This window comes from Salvelinus namaycush, chromosome 7 (assembly GCF_016432855.1).
Source record: "Salvelinus namaycush isolate Seneca chromosome 7, SaNama_1.0, whole genome shotgun sequence".
NCBI classification, from domain to species: domain Eukaryota; kingdom Metazoa; phylum Chordata; class Actinopteri; order Salmoniformes; family Salmonidae; genus Salvelinus; species Salvelinus namaycush.
The window spans coordinates 16436469-16454361 of NC_052313.1; the positions used below are offsets into that span (position 1 = coordinate 16436469).

The following is a 17893-nucleotide window of genomic DNA, read 5'->3' on the forward strand; positions in this document are numbered from 1 at the left end:
CATCAAACTGGAAACAGTCTACATTCACCCAGTTCATTTAGACCGCTGGAAAACAGTCGCTTTTACAGGAAATCAACTGGAATATGTTTGATCGTGTCCCCGTTTTACATCTAACCATGTAACTGGAGTTGCCCTTTGTTGTGTCAGTCAGTGGATCATATAACGGTTCTATCGAGAACCTCTAGGGACTCCTGAACACAGTACAGTACTTAGATCCTATGCTATAATCACGTTACTCACTCTAATGGGCTCCTTACGAGGTTTGGCAACACCACTTACTACGCAGTTCGTGAGACACCTGCACTTTAGGGGTTATGTATGCTAATCGAATGAGAAGCGGATGAGTGCCATTAATGCTAATGCATCTCAGGGTGGCGCGCTAGGTGTGTGTGTGTGTCTGTGTTAATGTGTGTGATTGCGTTCACGTCAGAGACACCTTTATAGGGCTGTGGCATGTAAGTTCAGCCACCTCTCATGTAACAAGGATCTGATAGTACGGCTGATTCCATTTAGCATGGCTGGTTGGGCGCTAACAGCTAAAGTTAGGCTAACGGCCTGTAAATTCCCCACAATGCGCTCTAGTGCGTTCCCTTTTAATTACGCCAACAAGTTTGTTTGATGCTCGGCAAAGCATACCAAGTGAACACTTCAATAGTAGCATTTCAGGGGAAAGTGTGGCATCTAATATCCAGCCCTGTAGCCAGAGTCATGTTCATTAGTGGACACAGCAGCAAAACATTGAGCAACGGAACACAACATTGAACGTTTGTCTAGGTAGTTCCTCCCTGTTCCAATCAGTTTTTTCCATTTGGTGTCTAATGAATACAACCCTCGTTTATCTCGTTGCAGTGACACAGGAAGGGGGTCAGAGAAAACTGGAGTGTCGACTCAGAAGGTGGCCTGGGAATGACCTGTCACCTTAATGACAAAGGGAGTTAAAGGACAACCCTGTTGAGTCCCACAACAGGCGAGCAAAATGGTCTTCTCGTCTCATTTTCCCTATTTTACCGCCTCCTTTTCCAACTTCCCTGCTCTTCTTCGGAATGACGGTGCCTGTCAGCCAGACAAATGTGCATCCCCTTGTTGCAATTCATTTGATTCTTGTTCTGTGTGAGCCCTTCCTTGTAGGATTTAATTAAGGCTTTTTCATGCGCCGAGCTGGGCTCCACTCGGCTGCTGAAAGGCCACAGTTAAATGTGCCTGTCTCCATGGGTTCTCTCTCTTTCTGTGTGTGTGTGTGTGTGTGTGTGTGTGTGTGTGTGTGTGTGTGTGTGTGTGTGTCTGTGTCTGTGTCTGTGTCTGTGTCTGTGTGTGTGTCTGTGTGTGTGTGTGTGTGTGTGTATACACGAAAGAAAGAGGGGGAAAAAGGATCGTCGGGGAGAGGAGATGGAGAGGAAGCATCCCGCTCAGCTCACCCCTCATCCCAAGCAGTTATTCCGCTCTTGTTTTATCAAGATGTCTTATGCTGCCTTTTACCATTCTCACAGAAAAAGGCACCCAGGGAAATGATAGGCATCTTGGCGGTTCTGCATCTTTCACACAGAAATGGCACCCTATCCAATATTTAGCACACTGCATTTGACCAAAAGTAGTGCACTATATAGGAAATAAGGTGCCATTTGGGATGCATCCCCAGTCTATCTGCATAGGGAGGGAACAAGCCCAGTACCAGCCTCAGCATTTGGTTGAGGGCTGTATGAGACAGAAGTGCTCTTTACATTATAGCCCTGACTCAATATAATACAACACTTCTACTGTAAAGCAGCGAGTCCATTTGAACACAGGATCATACACTGTACCATTTACTACCTGATCTCTTCCACTTCAATGTATCCCAATGGAGCAATGGTATCATTAGTAAATCAAATGTAAAAATCTGGACAGACCTCTCCCCAGAGACCTCTCTTCCTCTCTCCCCTGCCTCCACCTGTTCTGCTCTCTACTGTAGTGTGCGTCGGATCAAAGGCAAACTGCATTCAATATTTCATTAGAGCGACGGGCGCGCGTGACGGCTCAATCTGAGGCGAGTGGCAAGCGACGCGCTGTTAAACATTAGCTCACGGCCCGGCGGCCCTGACGTGAACTGAGAGGCATAATCTCACACCGTTTACCATATTACTCCTACTTAAACGGCCAAGAAGAGAGAGAGGGGGAGAAGGAGAAGGAAGGGAAGAGCATGAAGGACAGAAGACTAGGGAAGCAGAAAGAGGGAGAGAAAGCGAGAGGGGGAGAGGAGAGAAAGAAAGAGGGAGAGAAAGAGGGAGGGAGAGACAAAAGGAGAGGCAGGGGAAGAGCATGAAGGAGAGAGAATATGAGGGAGAGAAAGAGGGAGAGAAAGGAGAGGGAGCGAGAGGGGAGAGAGAGCGAGAGCGGAGAGAGAAAGGAGGAGAGTGAGAGAGAGAGAGAGAGAGAGGGATAGAGAGAGAAAGGAGAGCGATAGGGGAGAGAAAGAGGGGAGAGAGCGATAGAGAGAGAAAGGAGAGAGGGGAAAGAGAGTGAAGGAGAGAAGGGAGAGAGAGAAAGAGAAATGAGAGAGTGAGAGAAAGAGAAAGGAGAGAGAGAAAGGAAAAAGAGGGGAGAGCGAGAGAAAGAAAGGAGAGAGGGGAGAGAGAAAGGAGAGAAAGGAGAGAGAGAAAGAGGAGAGAGAGAGAGAAAGAGAAGGAGAGAGAGAGAGAAAGGAGAGAGGGGAGAGAGAAGAGAGAGAAAGGAGAGAGGGGAGAGAGAGAGGAGAGAGAGAGGAGAGAGAGAGAAAGGAGAGAGAGAAATGGGAGAGAGAGAGAAAGAGGAAAGAGAGAAAGGAGAGAGAAATGGGAGAGAGAGGAGAGAGAGAAATGGGAGAGAGAGAGAAAGGAGAGAGAGAAAGGATAGAGGGGAGAGAGAAAGGAGAGAGGGGAAAGAGAGGGAAGGAGAGAAGGGAGAGAGAGAAAGAGAAAGGAGAGAGCGAGAGAAAGAAGAGAGAGAAAGGGGAAAAAAGGGGAAAGAGAGAGAAAGGAGAGAGGGGAGAGAAAGGAGAGAGGGGAGAGAGAAGAGAGAGAAAGGAGAGAGGGGAGAGAAAGGAGAGAGGGGAGAGAAAGGAGAGGGGGGAGAGAAAGGAGAGAAAGGAGAGAGGAGAGAGGGGAGAGAAAGGAGACAGGAGAGAGGGGAGAGAAAGGAGAGAGGGGAGAGAAAGGAGAGAGGGGAGAGAAAGGAGAGAGGGGATAGAAGAGAGAAAGGAGAGAGAGAAATGGTAGAGAGAGAGAGAGAAAGGAGAGAGGGGAGAGAGAAAGGAGAGAGAGAAAGGAAAAAAAGGGGAGAGAGAGAGAAAGGAGAGAGGGGAGAGAAAGGAGAGAGGGGAGAGAGAGAAAGGAGAGAAAGGAGAGAGGGGAGCGAGAGAGAGAAAGAGAAAGGAGAGAGAGAGAAAGAGAAGGATAGAGAGAGAAAGAGAATGATAGAGAGAGAGAAAGGAGAGAGGGGAGAGAGGAGAGAAAGGAGAGAGGGGAGAGAGAAAGAAGAGAGAGAGAAAGGGGAGAGAGAGAAAGGGGAGAGATAGAGAGAAAGGGGAAAGAGAGAAAGGGGAGAGATAGAGAGAAAGGGGAAAGAGAGAAAGGAGAGAGGGGAAAGAAGAGAGAAAGGAGAGAGGGGAGAGAGAAAGGGGAAAGAGAGAAAGAAGAGAAAGGAGAGAGGGGAAAGAAGAGAGAAAGGAGAGAGGGGAGAGGAGAAAGGAGAGAGGGGAGAGGAGAAAGGAGAGAGAGAAATGGAAGAGAGAGAGAGAGAAAGGAGAGAGAGAAAGGAGGGGAGAGAGAAAGGAGAGAGGGATAGAGAGAGACAGGAGAGAGAGGTCGAAAGGAGAGAAGGGAGAGAGAGAAAAAGGAGAGAGAAGAGAAAGGAGAGAGAGAAATGAGATGGGAGAGAGAAAGGAGAAATGAGAGAGAGAAAGGGGAGAGAGAAAGGAGAGCGAGAGAAATGGGAGAGAGAGGGAGAAAGGGGAGATAGGGAGAAATGGGAGAGAGAGAGGAGAGAAAGGAGAGAGGGGAGAGAGAAAGGAGAGGGGAGAGAGAAAGGAGAAAGAGGAGAGCGAGAAAGGAGAGAGGGGAGGGAGAGAGAGAGAAAGGAGAAAGAGGAGAGAGAGAAAGGAGAGGGGAGAGAGAGGAGAGAGGTGAGAGAGAGAAAGGAGAGAGGTGAGAGAAAGGGGAGAGAGAGAAAGGGGAGAGAGAGAGAAAGGGGAGAGAGAGAAAGGGGAGAGAGAGAGAAAGGGGAAAGAGAGAAAGAAGAGAAAGGAGAGAGGGGAGAGAGAAAGGAGAAAGGAGAGAGGGGAGAGAGAAAGGAGAAAGGAGAGAGGGGAGAGGAGAAAGGAGAGAGAGAAATGGAAGAGAGAGAGAAAGGGGAGAGAGAGAAAGGGGAGAGAGAGAGAAAGGGGAGAGATAGAGAGAAAGGGGAAAGAGAGAAAGGAGAGAGGGGAAAGAAGAGAGAAAGGAGAGAGGGGAGAGAGAAAGGGGAAAGAGAGAAAGAAGAGAAAGGAGAGAGGGGAAAGAAGAGAGAAAGGAGAGAGGGGAGAGAGAAAGGAGAGAGGAGAAAGGAGAGAGAGAAATGGAAGAGAGAGAGAGAGAAAGGAGAGAGAGAAAGGAGGGGAGAGAGAAAGGAGAGAGGATAGAGAGAGACAGGAGAGAGAGGTCGAAAGGAGAGAAAGGGAAAGATAAAGGAGAGAGAGAAAGAGAAAGGAGAGAGAGAAATGAGATGGGAGAGAGAAAGGAGAAATGAGAGAGAGAGAGAAAGGGGAGAGAGAAAGGAGAGCGAGAGAAATGGGAGAGAGAGGGAGAAAGGGGAGATAGGGAGAAATGGGAGAGAGAGAGGAGAGAAAGGAGAGAGGGGAGAGAGAAAGGAGAGGGGAGAGAGCGAGAAAGGAGAAAGAGGAGAGCGAGAAAGGAGAGAGGGGAGGGAGAGAGAGAGAAAGGAGAAAGAGGAGAGAGAGAAAGGAGAGGGGAGAGAGAGGAGAGAGGTGAGAGAGAGAAAGGAGAGAGGTGAGAGAAAGGGGAGAGAGAGAAAGGGGAGAGAGAGAGAAAGGGGAAAGAGAGAAAGAAGAGAAAGGAGAGAGGGGAAAGAAGAGAGAAAGGAGAGAGGGGAGAGAGAAAGGAGAAAGGAGAGAGGGGAGAGGGAAAGGAGAAAGGAGAGAGAGGAGAGAGAAAGGAGAAAGGAGAGAGGGGAGAGAGAAAGGAGAAAGGAGAGAGGGGAGAGGAGAAAGGAGAGAGAGAAATGGAAGAGAGAGAGAGAGAAAGGAGAGAGAGAAAGGAGGGGAGGGAGAGAGAGAAAAAGGAGAGAGAAGAGAAAGGAGAGAAAGGGAAAGATAAAGGAGAGAGAGAGAAAGAGAAAGGAGAGAGAGAAATGAGATGGGAGAGAGAAAGGAGAAATGAGAGAGAGAGAGAAAGGGGAGAGAGAGAGGAGAGAAAGGAGAGAGGGGAGAGAGAAAGGAGAGGGGAGAGAGCGAGAAAGGAGAAAGAGGAGAGCGAGAAAGGAGAGAGGGGAGGGAGAGAGAGAGAAAGGAGAAAGAGGAGAGAGAGAAAGGAGAGGGGAGAGAGAGGAGAGAGGTGAGAGAGAGAAAGGAGAGAGGTGAGAGAAAGGGGAGAGAGAGAAAGGGGAGAGAGAGAGAAAGGGGAAAGAGAGAAAGAAGAGAAAGGAGAGAGGGGAAAGAAGAGAGAAAGGAGAGAGGGGAGAGAGAAAGGAGAAAGGAGAGAGGGGAGAGAGAAAGGAGAAAGGAGAGAGGGGAGAGAGAAAGGAGAAAGGAGAGAGGGGAGAGAGAAAGGAGAAAGGAGAGAGGGGAGAGGAGAAAGGAGAGAGAGAAATGGAAGAGAGAGAGAGAGAAAGGAGAGAGAGAAAGGAGGGGAGGGAGAGAGAGAAAAAGGAGAGAGAAGAGAAAGGAGAGAAAGGGAAAGATAAAGGAGAGAGAGAGAAAGAGAAAGGAGAGAGAGAAATGAGATGGGAGAGAGAAAGGAGAAATGAGAGAGAGAGAGAAAGGGGAGAGAGAAAGGAGAGCGAGAGAAATGGGAGAGAGAGGGAGAAAGGGGAGATAGGGAGAAATGGGAGAGAGAGAGGAGAGAAAGGAGAGAGGGGAGAGAGAAAGGAGAGGGGAGAGAGCGAGAAAGGAGAAAGAGGAGAGCGAGAAAGGAGAGAGGGGAGGGAGAGAGAGAGAAAGGAGAAAGAGGAGAGAGAGAAAGGAGAGGGGAGAGAGAGGAGAGAGGTGAGAGAGAGAAAGGAGAGAGGTGAGAGAAAGGGGAGAGAGAGAAAGGGGAGAGAGAGAGAAAGGGGAAAGAGAGAAAGAAGAGAAAGGAGAGAGGGGAAAGAAGAGAGAAAGGAGAGAGGGGAGAGAGAAAGGAGAAAGGAGAGAGGGGAGAGAGAAAGGAGAAAGGAGAGAGGGGAGAGAGAAAGGAGAAAGGAGAGAGGGGAGAGAGAAAGGAGAAAGGAGAGAGGGGAGAGGAGAAAGGAGAGAGAGAAATGGAAGAGAGAGAGAGAGAAAGGAGAGAGAGAAAGGAGGGGAGGGAGAGAGAGAAAAAGGAGAGAGAAGAGAAAGGAGAGAAAGGGAAAGATAAAGGAGAGAGAGAGAAAGAGAAAGGAGAGAGAGAAATGAGATGGGAGAGAGAAAGGAGAAATGAGAGAGAGAGAGAAAGGGGAGAGAGAGAGGAGAGAAAGGAGAGAGGGGAGAGAGAAAGGAGAGGGGAGAGAGCGAGAAAGGAGAAAGAGGAGAGCGAGAAAGGAGAGAGGGGAGGGAGAGAGAGAGAAAGGAGAAAGAGGAGAGAGAGAAAGGAGAGGGGAGAGAGAGGAGAGAGGTGAGAGAGAGAAAGGAGAGAGGTGAGAGAAAGGGGAGAGAGAGAAAGGGGAGAGAGAGAGAAAGGGGAAAGAGAGAAAGAAGAGAAAGGAGAGAGGGGAAAGAAGAGAGAAAGGAGAGAGGGGAGAGAGAAAGGAGAAAGGAGAGAGGGGAGAGAGAAAGGAGAAAGGAGAGAGAGGAGAGAGAAAGGAGAAAGGAGAGAGGGGAGAGAGAAAGGAGAAAGGAGAGAGGGGAGAGGAGAAAGGAGAGAGAGAAATGGAAGAGAGAGAGAGAGAAAGGAGAGAGAGAAAGGAGGGGAGGGAGAGAGAGAAAAAGGAGAGAGAAGAGAAAGGAGAGAAAGGGAAAGATAAAGGAGAGAGAGAGAAAGAGAAAGGAGAGAGAGAAATGAGATGGGAGAGAGAAAGGAGAAATGAGAGAGAGAGAGAAAGGGGAGAGAGAAAGGAGAGCGAGAGAAATGGGAGAGAGAGGGAGAAAGGGGAGATAGGGAGAAATGGGAGAGAGAGAGGAGAGAAAGGAGAGAGGGGAGAGAGAAAGGAGAGGGGAGAGAGCGAGAAAGGAGAAAGAGGAGAGCGAGAAAGGAGAGAGGGGAGGGAGAGAGAGAGAAAGGAGAAAGAGGAGAGAGAGAAAGGAGAGGGGAGAGAGAGGAGAGAGGTGAGAGAGAGAAAGGAGAGAGGTGAGAGAAAGGGGAGAGAGAGAAAGGGGAGAGAGAGAGAAAGGGGAAAGAGAGAAAGAAGAGAAAGGAGAGAGGGGAAAGAAGAGAGAAAGGAGAGAGGGGAGAGAGAAAGGAGAAAGGAGAGAGGGGAGAGAGAAAGGAGAGAGGGGAGAGGAGAAAGGAGAGAGAGAAATGGAAGAGAGAGAGAGAGAAAGGAGAGAGAGAAAGGAGGGGAGAGAGAGAGAAAGGAGAGAGGGATAGAGAGAGACAGAGAAAGGAGGGGAGAGAGAGAGAAAGGAGAGAGGGATAGAGAGAGACAGAGAAAGGAGGGGAGAGAGAGAGAAAGGAGAGGAGAGAGAAAAGAGAGGAGAGAGAAAAGAGAGGAGAGAGAAAAGAGAGGAGAGAGAAGAAAGAGAAAGGAGAGAGGGGAGAAAGGAGAGAAGGAAGAGAGAGAAAAAGGAGAGAGAAGAGAAAGGAGAGAAAGGGAAAGATAAAGATAAAGGAGAGAGAGAGAAAGAGAAAGGAGAGAGAAAGGAGAGCGAGAGAAAGGAGAGAGAAAGGAGAGAGAGAGAAAGGAGAGAGAGAGGAGAGAAAGGAGAGAGGGGAGAGAGAAAGGAGAGGGGAGAGAGAGAGAAAGGAGAAAGAGGAGAGCGAGAAAGGTGAAAGAGGAGAGCGAGAAAGGAGAGGAGAGAGAAAGGAGAGAGGGATAGAGAGAGACAGAGAAAGGAGGGGAGAGAGAGAGAAAGGAGAGGAGAGAGAAAAGAGAGGAGAGAGAAAAGAGAGGAGAGAGAAAAGAGAGGAGAGAGAAAAGAGAGGAGAGAGAAAAGAGAGGAGAGAGAAGAAAGAGAAAGGAGAGAGGGGAGAAAGGAGAGAAGGAAGAGAGAGAAAAAGGAGAGAGAAGAGAAAGGAGAGAAAGGGAAAGATAAAGATAAAGGAGAGAGAGAGAAAGAGAAAGGAGAGAGAGAAATGAGATGGGAGAGAGAAAGGAGAAATGAGAGAGAGAGAGAAGGGGGAGAGAGAAAGGAGAGCGAGAGAAATGGGAGAGAGAGGGAGAAAGGGGAGAGAGAGAGAGGAGAGAAAGGAGAGAGGGGAGAGAGAAAGAAGAGGGGAGAGAGAGAGAAAGGAGAAAGAGGAGAGCGAGAAAGGAGAGAGGGGAGGGAGAGAAAGGAGAAAGAGGAGAGAGAGAAAGGAGAGGGGAGAGAGAGGAGAGAGGTGAGAGAGAGAAAGGAGAGAGGTGAGAGAGAGAAAGGAGAAAGAGGAGAAGGAGGGGAGAGAGAAAAAAAAGAGGGGAGAGAGAGAAAGGAGAGGGGAGAGAGCGAGAGAGAGAAAGGAGAGAGGGGAGAGATCGAAAGGAGAGGGGAGAGATCGAGAAAGGAGAGAGGGGAGAGAGTGAGAAAGAGAATGAAGAGAGAAATAGAGGGGAGAGAAAGAGAATGAAGAGAAAGAGAGAAATAGAGAGAGAGAGAGCGAGAGAAGAGAGAGAAAAAAAGAGAGAGAAAGAGAGAGGGAGTGAAGGCGGGAGAAAGAGGTCTAGATGGAGAAAGAGAAAAGCTGGACCGCATCTCCCACTTCAAAAATCCCTCTTTTCTTTCCATGGAACACTAAATTGGGTATACCAATCCAAAAGCATGTTTTGGAAGTCACTGAGAAGATTTAGACAAGGAGCTCCCAATACAGAGAGGAGGGGGTATATAGCTAGAATATAAATAGATAAAATGTCTTCATATCTGGGATTTATCTGTTCTTCTGTTCTTCCCCCTATGGACATTCAGCAGAGTCTTATTCAAATCCTAGCCAGAGGGGTCTTCTCCTCTGTGGTGCTTCTCTGAGCTGCTCACGCCCCTACTGAAAACAAGTTGGCACACACGGAAGCCAGCTCACATTCCTGCATGAATGCCATTGTCTCTGTCCCAAAAATAACAATTTATTTCTGGCTATATGTACAGATGTTCTGATTGACTGCGTATTTAACAAGTACCTGCAAATAATAATGAAATAACTGCCGTTTTTTAATCAAAGCAAATCAACTGAACAATTGACAGACTTGGAAATCGCAAACCAAGGACACAATTTAACCCAAGGAATCTCAGAAGCTATTCTTACTCTAGGACTCTGATATACAGTACGAGTCAAGTTTGGACACACCTAGACATCTTTATTTGTACTATTTTCTACATTGTAGAATAATAGTGAAGACATCAAAACTATGAAATAACACATATGGAATCATGTAGTAACCAAAAAAGTGTTAAACATATCAGAATTTATTTTATATTTTATATTCTTCAAAGTAGCCACACTTTGCCTTGATGACAACTTTGCACACTCTTGGCATTCTCTCAGCCAGTTTCACCTGGAATGCTTTTCCAACAGTCTTGAAGGAGTATCCACATATGCTGAGCACTTGTTGGCTGCTTTTCCTTCACTCTGCTGTCCAACTCATTCCAAACCATCTCGAATCGGTTGAGGTCAGGGGATTGCGGAGGCCAGGTCATCTGATGCAGCACTCCATCACTCTCCTTCTTGGTCAAATAGCCCTTACACAGCCTGGAGGTGTGTTGGGTCATTGTTCTGTTGAAAAACAAATTATAGTCCCACTAAACGCAAACCAGAAGGGATGGCGTATTGCAGCAGAATGCTGTGGTAGCCATGCTGGTTAAGTGTGCCTTGAAGGGTAAACAAAATCGCTGACAGTGTCACCAGTAAAGCACACCATCACACCTCCTCCTCCATGCTTCACGGTTGGAACCACACATGTGGAGATCATCCGTTCACATACTCTGCGTCTCACAAAGACACAGCGGTTGGAACAAAAAATCTCAAATATGGACTCATCAGACCTAAGGACAAATTTCCACTAGTCTAATGTCCATTGCTTGTGTTTCTTGGCCAGGCAAGTCTTCTTCTTACCGGTGTCCTTTAGTAGTGGTTTCTTTGCAGCAATTCAACCATGAAGACCTGATTCACACAGTCTCCTCTAAACAGTTGATATTGAGATGAGTCTGTTACTTGAACTCTGAAGCATTTATTTGGGCTGCAATTTCTGAGGCTGGTAACTCTAATGAACTTATCCTCTGCTGCAGAGATAACTCTGGGTCTTCCATTCCTGTGGAGGTCCTCATGAGAGTCAGTTTCATCATAACGCTTGATGGTTTCTGCGACCGCACTTGAAGAAACTTTCAAAGTTCTTGACATTTTCCGTTGACTGACCTTCATGTCTTAAAGTAATGATGGACTGTCGTTTCTCTTTGCTTATTTGAGCTGTTCTTGCCATAATATGGACTTAGTCTTTTACCAAATAGGGCTATCTTATGTATACCCCCCACCTTGTCACAAGAAAATTGATTGGCTCAAACGCATTAAGAAGGAAAGAAACTCCACAAATTAACTTTTAACAAGGCACACCTGTTAATTGAAATTAATTCCAGTTGACTACCTCATGAAGCTGGTTGAGAGAATGCCAAGTGTGTGAAACGCTTTCATCAAGGCAAAGGGTGACTTTGAAGAATCTCAAATACAAAATATGTTTAACAATTTTTTGGTTACTACATGATTCCATGTGTTATTTCATAGTTTTGATGTCTTCACTATTCTACAATGTAGAAATTAGTTAAAATAAAGAAAAACCCTGGAATGAGTAGGTGTGTCCAAACTTTTGACTGGTACTGTATATTAGTACATGTTAAATAATCCATAGCTCTAATACACGATGCTGGCTACAATACTTCTTTGCTCATTTGCTACACACAGAGTACATAGAATCAAACTCTGAGCTATCGTCACCATCACAGTAGATTTTTAGCACTATTGTACCGGGATACTGATGAGAATTTTACACGCTATCAACAGAGCCATGCACAAACCACTGATCTAAAACATGGAGGAAAATTAACAAAACATTTAAAAGATGTGCTGAAATGAGAACGGACAGAGAGAATCATGGGAGTTGGCGGGTTTAGGTGGATCCTGGGACAGGGTTAGGCCGAGAGGCATCGGACACAAAACCGACCCCCTCTCATTGTCTCATGCTCGCACAGCTATTCTGAAATGGGTCGGGCTGGGTTAGTTGGTCATTCCAATGGAGCAATGCTACTTGTGTTACAGAGAAAACAGTTTCCCTCTTAGTCAATAAAGCACAATATACTCTAGAAAGCACAATGCAAGGGGGAAACTGAGATGTCAATTTTTTTCTATGTGTATTTAGAAATATAGTATCTACGTCTATGGGTTTTCTAACTGGTTTAGAATAGTAGCGACTGATCCAGGTCCCTTTTCAAACTAAAGCATTGGTTGGAGTGTCGTCACAATTTAAAAACAGAGCATTTTGTCTCATTTGAGCGTCAGTTTTTCCAATTGATTTAGATCAATTATCTTCTATCTGTTATCCACTCTTGTAAACATGTTTGCAATAGCACTTTGTAATTGGACTTCAAATTGGACCTTGAGGTGTAGAATAGACTTTAGCTAAGCGTTAGCTGCTAACCGTTAGCGTTAGCTGCTAAGCGTTAGCTGCTAAGCCAGTGTTAGACAGCTCAAGCCTTGACTGTCAGTTTGAAAGGAGAGGAAGGAAAGTCACCAAGAGGTTTCATGCATGGTAAATCAAGGCGGTGGTCGCATATAAAGAAAGCATGGCACTAAGCGTTTTCAGTCACAAAGTGGGTTACTTACAGGTAATAAGTGTAGGAGTGATAGGTTCTTCTGCCGAGTGGGGTGGTGGTAGGATAAAAGCAGTGGTGGGGAGCGGAGGGGAAATGGAATGGAAGGAAAGGAAAGAAAAAGTAAAAATATTAATGTACTGGAGAAAAATATATAGAAATGAAACAAAAAAACACGATATGGCGGCATACAGTGACGATTTACGGTACGACTGAGGCTAGGTGGTTGCTAGGTGGTTGCTGGGGACGACAACTCATGCGTGGGGTGTAGAGGGGATAGGTGGGACCTGCTGATTGGCAGGCGAGGTCAGGTGTGCAGGTGCTGCAGGAGAGAATTGTGGGTAGCGTAGTGTCTTAGTGAAGGCGAGGGGCTGTCATTGAGAGGAGAGGATTGTGTTATTAAAGAGTGAGAGAGTGCAGGAAGAGGACAGAGGAAGCTCGATGGAGCCGTGTTAGAGAGCAAGTTAATCTGTAACTCTGGCTGGAATAAAATGTTTTTACAACAGCAGTGACTAATTCTTTTTACAATTGTATGACTCTACTATTTTTTACACATATACTGTTTGACAATCCCGGAAATTGCACTCATCCAAAACATTGGGAAGTAATGATAGTGTGTGTATGCAATAACACACAATATTGACAAACAAGCCTCAACTTTTTCTTACACATACACTATGTGACCCTCAGTGGTGTAAAATACTTAAGAAAAAATACTTTAAAGCACTACTTAAGTAGTTTTTTTGGTATCTGTTCCTTTACTTATTCTCCGTTACATTCCTAAATAAAATAAAATGTACTTTGTACTCAATACATTTTCCCTGACACCAAAAAGTCCTCGTTACATTTTGAATGCTTAGCAGGGCCGGAAAATGGTCCAAATCACACACTAATCAAGAGAATTCTGGTCATCCGTACTGCCTCTGATCTGGCGGACTCACTAAACACAAATGCTTTGTTTGTAAATTATTGTCAGCGTTGAAGTGTGCCCCTGGCTATCCTCAAATAAAAACGGTAAAATAAAATTGTGCAGTCTGATTTGCTTAGTATAAGGATTGTGAAATGGTTTATACTTTTATTTGTGATACTTAAGTATATTCTAGCAATTACAGTTACTTTTGATATTTAAGTATATTTAAAACCAAATACTTTTAGACTTTTACTCAAGTAGTATTTAACTGGGTGACATTCACTTTTACTTGAGTCCTTTACTTTTACTCAATTATGATAATTGGGTACTTTTCCCACCACTGGTGACTCTAAAAGACAACAAAAAATTGCTCATGTGGTTTGGTCCCTGATTCACGATTAGAATCGTTGAAATAAAAAAGATTTCAGGCTGGTAAAACATTCCTGAGGTCATCATGAATTCAGTGAATAGTCATTGGATTGAAATACAGAACAATAGCTATACTGACAACCACACAGTATGTATCCACGATCTATCCTCTAGATATTGAGTGCAGGGTGGAGATAGTCTAGCATCACTGGCATTCACCAGCACATACCCCCAGAGAAATCTGCTTAAATTCCCCATTGTGCTATGTGTGTGTGTTTCAGTAGAGGCTGCTGAGGGAGGACGGCTCATAATAATGGCTGGAATGGCGCAAATGGAATGGCATCAAACACATGGAAACCATGGAAACCATGTGTTTGATGTATTTGATACCATTCCACTTATTCCGCTCCAGCCAATACCACGAGCCTGTCCTCCCCAATTAAGGTGCCACTAACCTCCTGTGGTGTGTGTGTGTGTGTGTGTGTGTGTGTGTGTGTGTGTGTGTGTGTGTGTGTGTGTGTGTGTGTGTGTGTGTGTGTGTGTGTGTGTAGGCAGTTTGGCTATTTGCTCGGCGCTAGTTCCTGGGGATGCTGTGTAGCATAGACACTCCCTCTCCCTTCTTTCCCTCTCTCCCTTTGGCATTGGACTAGGGCTAATGTAAACTAGCCTGCAGCAACACAGCCGCAGGCATCTCTGGCTCTTTGAAAAAAATAAATAATAATGAAGCGCTTTCAGAAATTATTCCCTTTTATCTTTGCTAGTTTTTCCCGCCACAAGACAAGCTCCAAATATTTTCCTATTCCCATTGCCGGGGTCATTAATACAGTGACATTTGTTTGAGTGGAGGGCGGTATCGGCGTGGAGGGGGGAAGGGGGGAATATGAATATTTCAATGCACACCATATACCAGTGCCATAAACAGTTTAATGGCGCTTATCAGTATCATCAAATCAATTATTTAGCCTTGACGTTGACGATGCAGAGGGTTTTGAAGGTGAAAGAACAATCAGAGGGAATTCATTTGATTTGTGCTATCATGTAATTACACTAAGCACACAACTCCTCCAAAGCCACAGCTTAAAGGGACCCTTCAGGATTTTGGCAATGATTTTGGCCCTTTATCTACTTCCCCAGAGTCAGATGAACTTGTGTTATGCTAGCTGTTTCCATAGATTTCCAGTCATTGCACTAACGCTAGTTAGCAATTGAGCTAACACTTCAAACTGTACGTAGATACATAAAAGTGGTATCCACAAGTTCATCTGACTCTGGGGAAGTAGATAAAGGGCCTCACTGAGCTATCCCTTTAATGCTAGATCTCAGGGGCCAGCTATGAGGGAATGGAAACCTTCAAACGGTCATTCCATACAGTCAATGTATTTATTGAGTGGACCTTGATAGTATCTTACCTTTTCTTCATGACCAGCACCACACCGAGGAAGATGATGACGAAGAGCAAGACACCGGCGATGACTCCAGCGATCTTTACCGTGTGATCCGTCTGCTTCTCCGGCTCCACCGCGTCAGGCTTCCTGGTCGCAGTCCCTGGTGGTCAAAGAGTATGGGCAACAACGGTCACCAGGTGGCCATTTTGGATCCATGTCATCATTATCATCATGGTTGTCATATAATTTACCACACACTTCATTCTCATCAAGAACTTAAGACCACACCCGTTGCCAGTGGAGCGTTGCTATGTTAGACTACAGGGAAAGGCTTGAAACGAGAACAATTTGAATTCATACATTGTTGTTATACTTCATTATGACAACACTGTCTTCAAGTCTACTGGGTGGTCCAACTCTGGTCCAACTCTGGTCCAACTCTGGTCCAACTCTGGTCCAACTCTGGTCCAACTCTGGTCCAACTCTGGTCCAACTCTGGTCCAACTCTGGTCTAACTCTGGTCTAACTCTGGTCTAACTCTGGTCTAACTCTGGTCTAACTCTGCGGTTAGGAGTTGGAAAACTCCAGTAACAACCTTTTTTCCAGATGGCAAAAAAATGTGTGCACTACTGACGCTTTACTGTATTAGACTTCATAACATGCTGAGCTGGGCTCTTTCCATGTTAAATGTATTGTCATGTAACGTAGAAAGTGTTTTTAGAGTGACGACAGTGACATTTACACAGCTCTCCTATTGCAGGGCCTGTATATGGCTGCATCTTCTCTCAGGCTTCCACAGCTGCTCTAAACTTCAGCTGTGCACTCCCCGTCTGTCCTCCAGCCTCCCTCCTGGGATGACCTGCTTACGAGCTACCTTATTTCCCCCCATCCCCCCCCTTCCATCCCTAAATGAAGCAGTCATTTGCCCTCGCCTCAGCTCCTGCACCTGAGAGTGCCTGATGAACTCATTAACCGTGCCTTTTTACACACCTATTGTCTTTGGGCAACACAATATGCACGTTGCCTCTCTTGCCTTTGGATATTCAAATCGGAGTCGTCTACTGTGGTACGATGAGTGGCGGTGCACAGACAAGAAAATGGAGAGAGGGGGACTACTTCCTAGGGAGAAATGTATTCCCAAAGTAGGAAGTGACGGGTGATCACACCGATGGCCAGGGCATTTAATATCTGCTCCAATCAGATAACCAGGCCTCTCGCAGCAGAGCCACTGTGTAACACTAGTACTGGGGCCTTCCCCTCCTCTAAGAGAGGGAGAGAGAGGAGGAGAGGAAGCAGAGAGACAGAAAGAGAGAGAAGAGAGAGGGGGAGAGAGAGAGACAGAGCTAGAGAGAGGAGAGTGAGGGGGAGAGAAAGAGATGGAGGGAGACAGAAAGATAGAAAGAGCCTCCTGCTCTCCTGTTTACTGTATAATGTGATGGAACGTCAACCCGCGGCCCGATGAAATATCCATTTCCCCGCGCTAAATGAGTTCGGGATGAAAAATAGTCGGGACACGCCGTTCCAATTCGCCCCGGCCCCCGAATCTATTCCTCCCTGCCAGCGCCACTTTTTCAATCAAAGGGTGACAACATCCATCACTCGCAGCTCGTGCGGCTATCGTTGTTACCGCAGTGACGGATAGGGAGGCCGGCAAACGGGGGGCTCATTCCGCAGTGGGAATTCGTGTTTTACTCCAAAGGGTGAGTCTGGGTGAAGTGAGGGGAGAGAGGAGAGGGCAGGCCTGGAGGACAGAGGGCCTAGGAGAGAGAGGAGAGGGCGGGCCTAGAGGACGGGCCTAGAGGACAGAGGGCCTAGGAGAGAGGAGGTGATCATTCAGCGGTCTGTGAGAGTATGGGTAACACACAGATCACTCTCTTGAGAAGGGGGTGTCAAACTCATTTTACGGAGGGCCGAGTGTCTGCAGGTTTTTGTTTTGCCTTTCAATTAAGACCAGCAGAGGAGGGGAGTTCCTTACTGATCAGTGACCTTAATTCCTCAATCAAGTACAAGGGAGGAGCGACAACCCACAGACACTCGGCCCTTCATGGAATGAGTTTGACACGTGCTCTGGAGTCCTAAGGTTAGCCGCCCTCGAGGTTCTACACCTAGGTGGACTTGACCATCACCTTGAATGAGATGTTGAGTCCAGAGGGGGACAGAAAGTCATGAGCATTCACATACCAGGCAGGCAGTCTCTTAGAATGCAAATGTCTGCTACCAATTAATCCGTTATTCCATATACTGTGAATACCACTAGATAAAACCGAAGATGCCTTTTTAGCTGGATAACCAGAGATCTGTTTTTTGGTGGTGAGGATTAAGGTGGTGAGGGAAAAACCTTCAAGGAAAGCAATAAGGTGGACTTCTGACTCTGTTATACACTGAAAAAACATTAGGAACACCTTCCTAATATGGAGCTGCACCCCCTTTTGCCCTCAGAACAGCCTCAATTTGTCAGGGCATGGACTCTACAAGGTGTCGAAAGCATTCCACAGGGATGCTGGCCCATGTTGACTCCAATGTTTCCGACAGTTTTGTCTTGTGGCTGGATGTCCTTTGGGTGGTGGACCATTCTTAAATTTTTGTTTTTTATTCATTTATTTCTATTTAACTAGGTAAGTCAGTTAAGAACAAATTCTTATTTACAATACACACAGGAAACTGTTGAGCATGAAAAACCGAGCAGCGTATCAGCTCTTGATACACTCAAACCGGTGTGCCTGGCACCTACTACCATACCCTGTTCAAAGGCAATTCAATATTTTGTCTTGCCCATTCACCCTCTGAATGGCACACATACACAATCCATGTCTCAATTGTCTAAAGGCTTAAAAATCCTTATTTAACCTGTCTCCTCCCCTTCATCTACACTGATTGAAGTGGATTTAACAAGTTACATCAATAAGGGATCATAGCTTTCACCTGGACTCATCTGGTCAGTCTATGTCGTGGAAAGAGCAGCTGTTCCTAATGTTTTGTACACTGACTTTAAGGTAGACCTTGTGTGTGCAACAAGATAGAAAACAGTTGTTTACATGAGAACAGAGTGTTTCAATAAGTAAAGAGAGAACAGGCAAGGTCAGATTGACACCCTTGCCATCTCCAGTTTGTGTTGGGGAAACATAA

At 46.1% G+C, this 17893-nt stretch overlaps 1 protein-coding gene across 2 annotated transcripts in view; it reads right to left on the reverse strand.

Annotated features, from left to right (window-relative positions):
• LOC120051029 (receptor-type tyrosine-protein phosphatase mu-like) overlaps positions 1–17893 on the reverse strand; it is a 315310-nt gene that overhangs the window by 81769 nt on the left and 215648 nt on the right. For both annotated transcript variants that reach the window (XM_038997620.1, XM_038997619.1), the window contains exons 15-16: positions 14792–14927; positions 12117–12146 (exon numbers count right to left, since the gene is read on the reverse strand). In XM_038997620.1, coding sequence (XP_038853548.1) covers positions 12117–12146; positions 14792–14927 — 166 coding nt within the window. The remainder of the gene's footprint in view (positions 1–12116; positions 12147–14791; positions 14928–17893) is intronic.